The sequence below is a fragment of the Amyelois transitella genome, chromosome 2 (assembly GCF_032362555.1).
Source record: "Amyelois transitella isolate CPQ chromosome 2, ilAmyTran1.1, whole genome shotgun sequence".
NCBI classification, from domain to species: domain Eukaryota; kingdom Metazoa; phylum Arthropoda; class Insecta; order Lepidoptera; family Pyralidae; genus Amyelois; species Amyelois transitella.
The window spans coordinates 13,822,411-13,835,779 of NC_083505.1; the positions used below are offsets into that span (position 1 = coordinate 13,822,411).

The 13,369-nt window shown below is 40.5% G+C and overlaps 1 protein-coding gene across 1 annotated transcript; it reads left to right on the forward strand.

Annotated features, from left to right (window-relative positions):
- The first annotated feature begins 3,538 nt into the window (after nt 1-3,538).
- LOC106137739 (signal transducing adapter molecule 1) lies at nt 3,539-8,023 on the forward strand. Its single transcript, XM_060946135.1, has 3 exons — nt 3,539-3,796; nt 6,193-6,837; nt 7,155-8,023. The coding sequence occupies exons 1-3, from the start codon at nt 3,754-3,756 to the stop codon at nt 7,619-7,621; spliced, it is 1,155 nt and encodes a 384-aa protein (XP_060802118.1). The 5' UTR covers nt 3,539-3,753; the 3' UTR covers nt 7,622-8,023.
- Nucleotides 8,024-13,369: the final 5,346 nt, after the last annotated feature.

Here is a 13,369-nt window from a genome sequence, read left to right on the forward strand (position 1 = left end):
GGAATCAACAAATCACGGAAACTTATTTTGAATTTTCAGTCTATGGTAGTCCTTACATGATTGGAGATTGATCTTACCAATCGAAGACATTTAAACGTTTTTTTCACATTTCGTATGAAACAAGTGGGGATGACAGTTTTTCCTGTTTGGCATAAAATTTTTAGAAGTTGTCTTGATTGATTCTCCAACAAACAAACACGAATGTTCGAAACGAATAAATCATATAAAAATTATTGCTTTTTATTTTCGACGGGGACCCCATCATAGGGTGACACCACCAACTTCCGCACCGGGTGCCACCCAAGGTAGCTACGCCACTGATTAAAACCAATGGTAATTCGGATTATCGAAAATCCGGATAATCGATTTCATAGTCAAATTAAACAATATTTGAAATTTAAATGTTATATTATGTAACTAGCTTCCCCCCGCGACTCCGTCCGCGTGGATGGTTTATTTCTCCATTTTGAGTAACTCTGACAATGACATCTTATAAATATCTTTTGGACCCAATTACGGCTTGGCCTATAATAATTAAGGAGATCCCTCAATTGAGCTACTGCTGTTGAGTTCGCGTTCTGTAGTAAGTAGTCCGGTCAATTTAGACCAAAAAATAAGAATGAAGCTACATTTATTCCCATCAAGCTGAAAATGAGTATAATTGTTTAAAACACATTCAAAAGCATTATTACAAAATTCCCCATGATTCCGGTTTAAGGAAAAAAAATACCCAAGGTCAAAGGTAAAAAAATGGGTTTTTCACGATTTTCTTCAAAACGGTAAGTTTTATCGGAAAATTACCTCAGACATAGATGTAAAAATCCTCCGTGCTCTTGCCACCATCTATGTTCCAGCCGTTCTAGAACCAAACGGTCTGGCTCGGGATGATGGCAAGAGACCGGATGGTATGGTACTCTGGAGATTGGGGCGGCCTTTGGTGTGGGATGCTACTTGTGTCGACACACTTGCGCCGACTCATCTTCAGGTTACTAAATCTAAGGCCGATTCTGCTTCATATGAGGCAAAAAACCTCAAAAGGCGCAAATATGTAGGTATCGGTAATACCTATACTTTTGACCCTTTTGGGGTAGAAACTCTGGGACCGGGGGCCTATCTCCCCATCTAGATACCTCAATCAGCTTTTTCGACAATTGTCGGAAAAGCTGATTGAGGTATCTCTTGACCGGAGGGCTGGAAATTATCTGGCTCAGAGAATCGGCATTGCCATTCAAATTGGCAATGCTGCCAGCCTTCTGGGCACACTCCCGCATGTTAATGCTACGCAAGGACTGTACAATTTATAAATTAAATTTTAGTTTGTAATGATCTTTTTTTTTTCTTTTTATAAGTAGTTTTAGTTTTAATTTGATTTAATTGTAATCTTTATTATTGTCCTAAGATGATTTTCTTCACTTAGGGTTATTCTAATTTTTTAAATAATAAATGCGAAAGTTAGACTTGCGTTGCGTGCCACTGTATAGTGAAAACACGTGTTTATTCTAACCTATTTCAGACTTTATCACGTTTAATAATAAAAATGTTTAAAAAACGCGCTAATAGTACACTACCTCAGAGGTGGCATGGAAACGTGTGCATATTATGACGCTTGCAACTTTTTACGTCGTTATATCTTAGAAACGGTAGCTTTATTGAAAAAAAATATTGATATTTTTTTATAGATAACTTTATGATCTACAATTTTTGTCTGAGGTAATTTTCCGATTTGAAAAACTTACCGTTTTTAAGAAAATCGCGAAACACCCATTTTTTACCTTTGACCTTGGGTAATTTTTTTTTCCTTAAACCGGAATCATGGGGAATTTTGAAATAATGCTTGTGATTGTGTTTTAAAATGCATTTGATTGTGTTTTAAACAATTATACTCATTTTCAGCTTAATGGGAATTAATGTAGCTTCAAATGCCTAGATTGACCGGACTAAAGTATTTTTTTCATAGTAGCGGCCCGCGTGTGCCGCAAACGGTTCAAGCTAAATCCGACTTTCGGCGCTACATGTTACGGCGCTGAATCCACTGCGGATGACGTAACGTGTGTTCGCGGTTCTACAGAACAACGTCTATGGATAAACTGAAAAATGAAGATTTTTTTTTCTTCGTATTTTTTCAGGATAAAAACTATCCTATTTTATGCCCAGGATAATCAGGTATAATTATACCAAGTTTTATCAAAATCGAACCGTTAGTTTTCACGTGATGCGTGAACATACAGACAGACAGACAAAAAATTTTAGAACCACATATTTGTGTTAGGTATCGAGCCAGTAACACCCCCTGCTATTTATTTTTTCAATATTTTCAATGTACAGAATTGACCCTTCTACAGATTTATTATATGTATAGATATAGATAGATGAGTTTGACATTTGCACCTACGTCGTTTAGACAAAATGATTTAAAAAACAATTATACATATGTACATGTGGTTCAATCACATCTTTTCATTGCAGCCAAATCCCTGATGCGCTTCAGTTGTAACAGCTGTAAGTAACCCGATTCCTCCTGTCTTTTAAACCACTTAAAAGCTATTTCTAGAGTTTCAAAAGCTTCTGCGTGAGATGGTCCTTGACATTCATCTTCAGTTTCAGTCTCTTCTTTGAGATGAGAGTAGGAATGTGAAAAAAAATCGATTATGGAAAAAAACGATTAAAAATCGATTTTTTAAAAGTAAAAATCGATTTTTATACGTAATTTTTTTAAAATTAATAATCGATCAAAAATCGATTTTTATCATGCAATAAATGCACTCCGACATTAAGTTTTTGTCTTCTGGCTTGGAGCCCGGAACGCGAACTGCCTTAGAATACTATCATAGCTCCATAATATTACATTAACGCCATCTGTGCATTCTTTCTGTGCTTTAAAACAGTTTAGATGATTCATTTAATGAAACATTCTCTAGATGGAGTTAGTCGATGAACAGTATTGTACCAAAATTTGGTTGATATTTTATTCATTATTCGTTGCTGAAACTTCATTTATCAAACTTGATTGTTAAAAACTTTAATTTGTGTTGATTATATAGGAACTTACTGTTTCTGTTGTTTATTTTTAATGAATAAATCTAATGATATAATGTATATGGCGTTCATTTTGACATTAATTGAAAAATTAGGAAAAAAATCTATCAATATAATAAAATCGATTATTTATTAATCTTATATATTTTTCATACCTAAAAAATAAATCGATTAGATAAAAATCGATTTTTTATTAGCAATGTCATATCCCTAGATGAGAGCGGGAGTAAACATTCGGAGGCGCGTTTAAACTTGTCGCTACGTGTCGCTAGTTGCGCGGTACTACAGCCGTGACGCGAGTCCGGATAATCGGATGTTTGGATGATCGGGATTCGGAACTACTACAAGAAACACAAGTGTTACCAACAATCTTAAAGCATGGAGCACAACAATCTTTATTCCTGGCAGCCACAGAATATATAATAAACAATGACAACCCCAGTATATTAATGACACGTTGTTGTTTACGTCACTCACTGTCAATATTAATTTTGTCAAACCATGTCAAACAAACAAGTTGTCAAACAAAACTGAACAAAATTGTGATCGTATCTAGTACGTGATTGTGTGAAGTGAAATCTGTTTTGTAAAATTGTTTAAAGGTGTTGCTTTGATTATTATACTATTTATGTTCGTTACAATTACGTGAGTGTAGTATATATTCTGGTGTTTATCGCTGAATAACGTTGCTTTATGTCCACATTATAAGTGGCGAACATGGGAATCTTTGGCAACTCGTCGCCTTTTGACCAAGATGTCGGTGAGTAATTCCAATTATTTTTACCGTACCTATTATGACAATTTTAAGTATATTCAATTCGTTAATGATATTTTCTATGTGTGTGAATTTGAGAAGTTTTTATCTTGTATTTATCTAGAAATATTGTACTTAACAGAGCAATGGCCTATTATCATTGTTCAACTTGTAGGTAGGTATTATGAGTCACATATCTTTCAGTTCGTTCCTTTATAGGTATCTTATCTGTGTACCTGTTTGTGAGTATCTTAATTAACATTTAAGCAATGTAAGTACATACACAAACATAATAATTAACGGCCTCTGTGGCGCAGCGGTAGTACGCTTGTCTGTGACACCGGAGGTCCCGGGTTCGAATCCCGGCCAGAGCATGATGAGAAAAGGCCATTTTCTGATTGGCCTGGGTCTTGGATGTTTATCTATATAAGTATTTATTATAAAATAATGTAACGTCACTCGATTTAACGACAAACTCTCTAAAGCGTCGAAATCAATTGGCTTTGGTTGGTTTAGCTTGTATTCCATACAATGATTCACTCCACATAGCATTACACCCACTCTATATAACGACACAATTGAGTAATAAAAAGAAACTTTTAAGTTGCTAAAATTAGTAAAAACTGCGCACCTGTGTAAGATTTTTTGTTGCTTTATTATCCTAGCTTAACAACTCGATTGTCGGCATCATTCATACGGAGCTTTTTAAGAAATTCGTTCTTTTGTTTACAAATTGGGATTGCTTGCATGTGTAGACCATGACTAATAAGTAGGAGTCATAGATTACAACGTTATCATATTCTGCTGCTCACAAACTTTAAAACTGTAAACATGGCTAGTAAAAGAAAATCGATTCTTTTTATGCACATAACTACTAACACTAGACTGAAATAAACTTTTTCTTTTTCTAATTCTGATTTTTCTTCTCTCCATTTAACAACTACTCTCAATAACGCCATAAAAGGGACTGATCCCATCAGTGTCATTATATATAGAGTTTACACTGTATAGTAATCGTTGACTTAGTATCTCGTAACATAAAACTTACTTCGAGGCTAACTCAATCAGTGTAATTTGTCCTACATGTATGTATGTATAATAATATTATTCTAGAACAAGAGCAGAAACAAATCGTGTAAATAAAATATTTTTATTTTTAGTTTTTTGTCTGTTTGTATGTATGATCATGCTTATCTCTGAAAGTACTGAACAGATATACTTAAAACTTTCACCAATTGCTTTGTTTTAACTCAGAAAAACATTTTAAGTTGGTTTCATCAAAATCACTTCATTCAAATGACGCAATAAACTCTTTTGAAATTGAAATTGAAATCTCAGACACAGATCTGAACCCATATTTATAGGTATGTAATAATATGGCATTCTGTGTGATAATTAATAAATAAGTAGTAGAAAAATAATGTTCTATGGGTAAAGTTGCTAGTGTGATAAAGTTTTGTCACAGGAACAACAAGAGGAACAACAACAGGAAATAAATGGTGCTACCATTTATTTCCAGTTTGTCTGTCAGTTACCAGTATGAGGTGTTCTCATAACAACCTTTGTATCTTGAATTGAGATGGTTTAAATTAACACTAATAATGTTTTGTTGTTATTATGATACATACAAAAAAAAAGAATAAGAATTTTGGTACTTAGTTTCATTTTTACTTTTACATGTTCAATAAACAGATCAGACATAAGGTGAGGTATGATGTGAGGAGTGTAATATGGTTGATGATGGCATTAAGCTTAGTGTACCACCATTCAGCAGACTGCCTCTGTGGCACAGCCATAGTAAGGTTGGCTGTGTAACACTTGGTCCTTGGCTGTGTGACACCTCCGAAACAGCTTGACCGATTCTCATGAAATTTTGTGAGCATATTGAGTAGATATGAGAATTGGCCAACATATATTTTTCATAACTAGAAATTACTTAAAAAATATTAATATGGCAAAACAACGTTTGCCGGGACAACTACTCCTATCTATAAGTAAAGGTATTTATTATAAAATATAATATCATTGAGTTATAAATCTTGTAATACAAGTCTCGAACTTACTTTGAAGAGTTTGTGGCTAACTCAATCTGTATATATGTTGGAGAAGTTTTGTTTTTTGTTTTAATTTAAATCCTTTTTGTTAGCTGACCTCTTACTTATTTTTACGTTGGTAACATTAAGAGATAGAATAGTGAGTCTGTGGTACGATGTAAGACGTTATAAGATGTGTTTTTAAGAAGTCCAATAAATAAGAAGATTTACGATATAATTCCGCACTGTTTTACTTTCATTCCCACATATATTTATTTATTATTTTATTTGCTATATAAAAATTAAAAAAAAACCTTCTTTGTTGCTATTTTAACCACTTGTTATAATATTTATTCCTTTTTATCTTAGAAAGAGCAACAAGCGAGAACAACACTCATGAGGAGTGGGGATTGATCTTGGAGATCTGTGACCGCGCGGGCGCGTCGCCGCAAGCCGCCAAGGAGTGCCTGCGCGCCGTGCTGCGCCGCCTCGCGCACCCCGACCCCCACGTGCAGGTGCACGCGGCCACGCTGCTCGACGCCTGCGTCAACAACTGCGGCCGCAACTTCCACCTCGAGGTCGCCTCGCGAGACTTCGAGACTGAGTTCCGGCGCCTCGTGGCGCGTGCGCAGCCCGCCGTCGCGCAGCGCCTGCGCGCGCTTCTGCGCAAGTGGGCCGAGGGCGAGTTCCGCTCCGACCCCGCGCTCGACCTCATCCCGTCGCTGCACAACAAGCTGCGCGCCGAGGCGGGCGAAGCAGCGCCGGCGCGCGCGCCCGAGGCCGCGCCCGCGCCGCCGGCCGCCAGCGCGGCGCAGCGCGAGCAGGAGGAGCTGGCGCGCGCCATCGCGCTGTCGCTGCGCGAGGCGGGCCCGGCGCCCGCGGCCTCGCTGTACCCGCGCGTGGAGGCGCTGCCGGAGCCGGCCCCGCAGCAGCCGGCGCCGCGCAAGGTGCGCGCGCTCTACGACTTCGAGGCTGCCGAGGATAACGAGCTCACTTTCCTCGCTGGAGAAATAGGTGAGTTTAGTACTTCTTATTTAAAAGAAAATTAATTTAAAATATGGTCTAATAAGCCTTAAATATCTTACATTTGAATTTGTTTTTTGATAATACCAATAAATAAATGAATATCAAAGAAATTTATCACATAAATGAATTATCTATCTATGTACTATGGTAATCGGTTGTGGCGAAAAAAATATATAAATGAGAGTTGAAAAATAAATAAATGGGAACATTACTTGGGGTCATTAATATAGGTGGTAATATTACCTGATGTTAACAATTTCTCCTGGCTTCTATAACATTAATGAAATGGGTTTTTCCGACGACAGTTCACGTGACTGACTCGAGCGACCCGAACTGGTGGAAAGGCTACAACGAGCGAGGCGAGGGCTTGTTCCCGGCCAACTTCGTGACGTCAGAGCTGAGCTCGCCGCGCGCGTCGCCCGCGCCGCGCGCGCGCTCCGTGCAGTTCGCGGCGGAGGAGCCGCGCATCGACGAGGCGGCGATGGACGCGGCGCTGGCGCTGCTGCACGAGGCGGACCCCGAGGCGGCGGCGGACGACGGCGCGGAGCTGGCGCGGCTGGAGGCGCGCGTGGCGGCGGCCGGCCCGCTCGTGGACGCGGCGCTGGAGCGCGCCGACCGCCGCCACGCGCGCCTCACGCAGCTGTCGGCCGAGCTGGTGGACGCGCTCAACCTCTACCACGAGCTCATGCGCGACGCGCTCAAGCCGCCGCCGCCCGCCGCGCCCTTCCCGCCGCTCGCCGCCTTCCCGCCGCCGCACCCCGCGCAGCGGTGAGCGCGAGCTCGCGTTATATCCAAATATAAAAAGAAATATTATTAGTGTTTAAGATATTGCTTATATTATGTTTAGGAGGGGTGGATGACCTTATTATAGAGCATTATGACTATATGCTGAATATGTGATGTGTCACACATTTCAAAATTTCCAAGAGTGCATTATTGTAACTTCAAATGAAACTTGTTTGATATAAAAATATTAATTTAGTTTTAAAGTACCTTTTAATAAGTAGGATATAATTTATCTTCATAAAAAATCGAACTCCCATATGTTAAATTCATTTATGATTTGATTTTATTTATAACAAAATCATAAATTAATATGAAATGTGCATCAAAAATGTTACAACTGAACTTTATGTAAAACATCTATTGTATTAAATTATTTAAAAACAGTGAATATTTTGTTTTTTCTTCCGTCCATGTTGATTTCTAAATTAAGAACAAACAAAATGTGCCATCTGCTTCTCTTACTGGCCAAATTTCTTCTAAATCGGCCCTCTTTATTCGTTATAAACAAAAATACAATTGCTTATTATCTTCCGGTGGCCAGTTTAAAGCTGAAAATAGAAATCAAATAGATTTATTTTCAAAATTGGATACAAGGTATGACATGTTGACGTCAACATATCCAGTCTTATTATATCTACATCCGCTCCCAAAGCGCAATGCGCATGCACTGCAGCATTTTCACCGGATATACCTATATACATAAAATATTTTTTAACATACAGATACCCAGACAGATCACAGTTTAGTCAGTATTTTAACAATTTTTTGGGTATTATATATGTATTTTTAACGACAATCTGAACCAAGGGTGTACCTATCTATCAAGATCAAGTCAAGATTCACAATGCGAAATGGTTACTAACCGTTTACGCTATCTACCTAAACTCCGCATGGCCATAGCGCATTGCGATATTCAACCTAAATTCCATTAAATTGAGATTAAAATCCTATCAAATTGCACGATGGAAAGTCGAACCCCGACCGCATCCCCGATCCCGCCGGCACCTGACACGCGTTGGCCTAGTGACGCGACAACAATCGAGATGCGCACACGCCTTTGTCGCTCCCGAAAAAATCACTTGCTTTTGTTTGCGAATCCGCGAAGTTTTGGATTGCAGTGTTAGTGTGTGTTAGTAAACATGCCGCGACCGAGTAACCCACGAGGCCGATACACGAATCGGCAATACCTAGGGCAGTTTTGGACCATCTCTTTTATGCAGTTGAATTAAAAGTCATCCTGTATATAATATACTAGCTGTGCCCGCAACTTCGTCCGCGTGGAACAGTTATTTTGGGCATCATTAAAGCCCTCAAGGATGAATAATTTTCCCCTTCGCACCGGGGGTCACAGAAACTCAAGCTCGACACGTGTAGCGGAAACGGGACGGAGCTATCCAGACTCAAGAGACAGCAATGCAAAATTCTTGGAAATAAATGCAAGTACAAGTAATTGTTATCAAAAAATTTTCGATAGATTTCTAATTGTAAATACACTCACGCTATTGGCTATAATTCGATATTTTTGATTTGTTTAAAATAATTTCTTTGTATCATTGGTCATAATTTTGTACAGCTGATTCGTCCTTACTTTTTCCTTTGTAAATAGTTTTATATAAATGTCCAAATTTTGTAAATGAAGCATTCCATTCTCACCTCCTGAAACGGAGTATTACTTCACTTACTACAAACCCTGGAGAATCTCTTTCCAAAAAGTATGGCGTCAATGTTACTGTGGCTACAGACAGATGGCGCTGAACTTTGCTTAATAATATTGAAACACACTATAGGATGGCAAATTTTTCCTTACACATACGAGCTTATCACCCGGGCGGGTGGGGTTAGGTTTTTATGGGTGGGGTTAGGTTTTTATGGGTGGGGTTAGGTTTTTATGGGTGGGGTTAGGTTTTTATGGGTGGGGTTAGGTTTTTATGGGTGGGGTTAGGTTTTTATGGGTGGGGTTAGGTTTTTATGGGTGGGGTTAGGTTTTTATGGGTGGGGTTAGGTTTTTATGGGTGGGGTTAGGTTTTTATGGGTGGGGTTAGGTTTTTATGGGTGGGGTTAGGTTTTTATGGGTGGGGTTAGGTTTTTATGGGTGGGGTTAGGTTTTTATGGGTGGGGTTAGGTTTTTATGGGTGGGGTTAGGTTTTTATGGGTGGGGTTAGGTTTTTATGGGTGGGGTTAGGTTTTTATGGGTGGGGTTAGGTTTTTATGGGTGGGGTTAGGTTTTTATGGGTGGGGTTAGGTTTTTATGGGTGGGGTTAGGTTTTTATGGGTGGGGTTAGGTTTTTATGGGTGGGGTTAGGTTTTTATGGGTGGGGTTAGGTTTTTATGGGTGGGGTTAGGTTTTTATGGGTGGGGTTAGGTTTTTATGGGTGGGGTTAGGTTTTTATGGGTGGGGTTAGGTTTTTATGGGTGGGGTTAGGTTTTTATGGGTGGGGTTAGGTTTTTATGGGTGGGGTTAGGTTTTTATGGGTGGGGTTAGGTTTTTATGGGTGGGGTTAGGTTTTTATGGGTGGGGTTAGGTTTTTATGGGTGGGGTTAGGTTTTTATGGGTGGGGTTAGGTTTTTATGGGTGGGGTTAGGTTTTTATGGGTGGGGTTAGGTTTTTATGGGTGGGGTTAGGTTTTTATGGGTGGGGTTAGGTTTTTATGGGTGGGGTTAGGTTTTTATGGGTGGGGTTAGGTTTTTATGGGTGGGGTTAGGTTTTTATGGGTGGGGTTAGGTTTTTATGGGTGGGGTTAGGTTTTTATGGGTGGGGTTAGGTTTTTATGGGTGGGGTTAGGTTTTTATGGGTGGGGTTAGGTTTTTATGGGTGGGGTTAGGTTTTTATGGGTGGGGTTAGGTTTTTATGGGTGGGGTTAGGTTTTTATGGGTGGGGTTAGGTTTTTATGGGTGGGGTTAGGTTTTTATGGGTGGGGTTAGGTTTTTATGGGTGGGGTTAGGTTTTTATGGGTGGGGTTAGGTTTTTATGGGTGGGGTTAGGTTTTTATGGGTGGGGTTAGGTTTTTATGGGTGGGGTTAGGTTTTTATGGGTGGGGTTAGGTTTTTATGGGTGGGGTTAGGTTTTTATGGGTGGGGTTAGGTTTTTATGGGTGGGGTTAGGTTTTTATGGGTGGGGTTAGGTTTTTATGGGTGGGGTTAGGTTTTTATGGGTGGGGTTAGGTTTTTATGGGTGGGGTTAGGTTTTTATGGGTGGGGTTAGGTTTTTATGGGTGGGGTTAGGTTTTTATGGGTGGGGTTAGGTTTTTATGGGTGGGGTTAGGTTTTTATGGGTGGGGTTAGGTTTTTATGGGTGGGGTTAGGTTTTTATGGGTGGGGTTAGGTTTTTATGGGTGGGGTTAGGTTTTTATGGGTGGGGTTAGGTTTTTATGGGTGGGGTTAGGTTTTTATGGGTGGGGTTAGGTTTTTATGGGTGGGGTTAGGTTTTTATGGGTGGGGTTAGGTTTTTATGGGTGGGGTTAGGTTTTTATGGGTGGGGTTAGGTTTTTATGGGTGGGGTTAGGTTTTTATGGGTGGGGTTAGGTTTTTATGGGTGGGGTTAGGTTTTTATGGGTGGGGTTAGGTTTTTATGGGTGGGGTTAGGTTTTTATGGGTGGGGTTAGGTTTTTATGGGTGGGGTTAGGTTTTTATGGGTGGGGTTAGGTTTTTATGGGTGGGGTTAGGTTTTTATGGGTGGGGTTAGGTTTTTATGGGTGGGGTTAGGTTTTTATGGGTGGGGTTAGGTTTTTATGGGTGGGGTTAGGTTTTTATGGGTGGGGTTAGGTTTTTATGGGTGGGGTTAGGTTTTTATGGGTGGGGTTAGGTTTTTATGGGTGGGGTTAGGTTTTTATGGGTGGGGTTAGGTTTTTATGGGTGGGGTTAGGTTTTTATGGGTGGGGTTAGGTTTTTATGGGTGGGGTTAGGTTTTTATGGGTGGGGTTAGGTTTTTATGGGTGGGGTTAGGTTTTTATGGGTGGGGTTAGGTTTTTATGGGTGGGGTTAGGTTTTTATGGGTGGGGTTAGGTTTTTATGGGTGGGGTTAGGTTTTTATGGGTGGGGTTAGGTTTTTATGGGTGGGGTTAGGTTTTTATGGGTGGGGTTAGGTTTTTATGGGTGGGGTTAGGTTTTTATGGGTGGGGTTAGGTTTTTATGGGTGGGGTTAGGTTTTTATGGGTGGGGTTAGGTTTTTATGGGTGGGGTTAGGTTTTTATGGGTGGGGTTAGGTTTTTATGGGTGGGGTTAGGTTTTTATGGGTGGGGTTAGGTTTTTATGGGTGGGGTTAGGTTTTTATGGGTGGGGTTAGGTTTTTATGGGTGGGGTTAGGTTTTTATGGGTGGGGTTAGGTTTTTATGGGTGGGGTTAGGTTTTTATGGGTGGGGTTAGGTTTTTATGGGTGGGGTTAGGTTTTTATGGGTGGGGTTAGGTTTTTATGGGTGGGGTTAGGTTTTTATGGGTGGGGTTAGGTTTTTATGGGTGGGGTTAGGTTTTTATGGGTGGGGTTAGGTTTTTATGGGTGGGGTTAGGTTTTTATGGGTGGGGTTAGGTTTTTATGGGTGGGGTTAGGTTTTTATGGGTGGGGTTAGGTTTTTATGGGTGGGGTTAGGTTTTTATGGGTGGGGTTAGGTTTTTATGGGTGGGGTTAGGTTTTTATGGGTGGGGTTAGGTTTTTATGGGTGGGGTTAGGTTTTTATGGGTGGGGTTAGGTTTTTATGGGTGGGGTTAGGTTTTTATGGGTGGGGTTAGGTTTTTATGGGTGGGGTTAGGTTTTTATGGGTGGGGTTAGGTTTTTATGGGTGGGGTTAGGTTTTTATGGGTGGGGTTAGGTTTTTATGGGTGGGGTTAGGTTTTTATGGGTGGGGTTAGGTTTTTATGGGTGGGGTTAGGTTTTTATGGGTGGGGTTAGGTTTTTATGGGTGGGGTTAGGTTTTTATGGGTGGGGTTAGGTTTTTATGGGTGGGGTTAGGTTTTTATGGGTGGGGTTAGGTTTTTATGGGTGGGGTTAGGTTTTTATGGGTGGGGTTAGGTTTTTATGGGTGGGGTTAGGTTTTTATGGGTGGGGTTAGGTTTTTATGGGTGGGGTTAGGTTTTTATGGGTGGGGTTAGGTTTTTATGGGTGGGGTTAGGTTTTTATGGGTGGGGTTAGGTTTTTATGGGTGGGGTTAGGTTTTTATGGGTGGGGTTAGGTTTTTATGGGTGGGGTTAGGTTTTTATGGGTGGGGTTAGGTTTTTATGGGTGGGGTTAGGTTTTTATGGGTGGGGTTAGGTTTTTATGGGTGGGGTTAGGTTTTTATGGGTGGGGTTAGGTTTTTATGGGTGGGGTTAGGTTTTTATGGGTGGGGTTAGGTTTTTATGGGTGGGGTTAGGTTTTTATGGGTGGGGTTAGGTTTTTATGGGTGGGGTTAGGTTTTTATGGGTGGGGTTAGGTTTTTATGGGTGGGGTTAGGTTTTTATGGGTGGGGTTAGGTTTTTATGGGTGGGGTTAGGTTTTTATGGGTGGGGTTAGGTTTTTATGGGTGGGGTTAGGTTTTTATGGGTGGGGTTAGGTTTTTATGGGTGGGGTTAGGTTTTTATGGGTGGGGTTAGGTTTTTATGGGTGGGGTTAGGTTTTTATGGGTGGGGTTAGGTTTTTATGGGTGGGGTTAGGTTTTTATGGGTGGGGTTAGGTTTTTATGGGTGGGGTTAGGTTTTTATGGGTGGGGTTAGGTTTTTATGGGTGGGGTTAGGTTTTTATGGGTGGGGTTAGGTTTTTATGGGT

Coding starts and splice junctions, on each gene's coding strand:
- LOC106137739 (XM_060946135.1), top strand. CDS start 3,754: ATGGGAATCTTTGGCAACTCGTCGCCTTTTGACCAAGATGTCG. Junction 3,797..6,192: donor GCCTTTTGACCAAGATGTCG/GTGAGTAATTCC, acceptor TTTTTATCTTAG/AAAGAGCAACAAGCGAGAAC. Junction 6,838..7,154: donor TTTCCTCGCTGGAGAAATAG/GTGAGTTTAGTA, acceptor TTCCGACGACAG/TTCACGTGACTGACTCGAGC.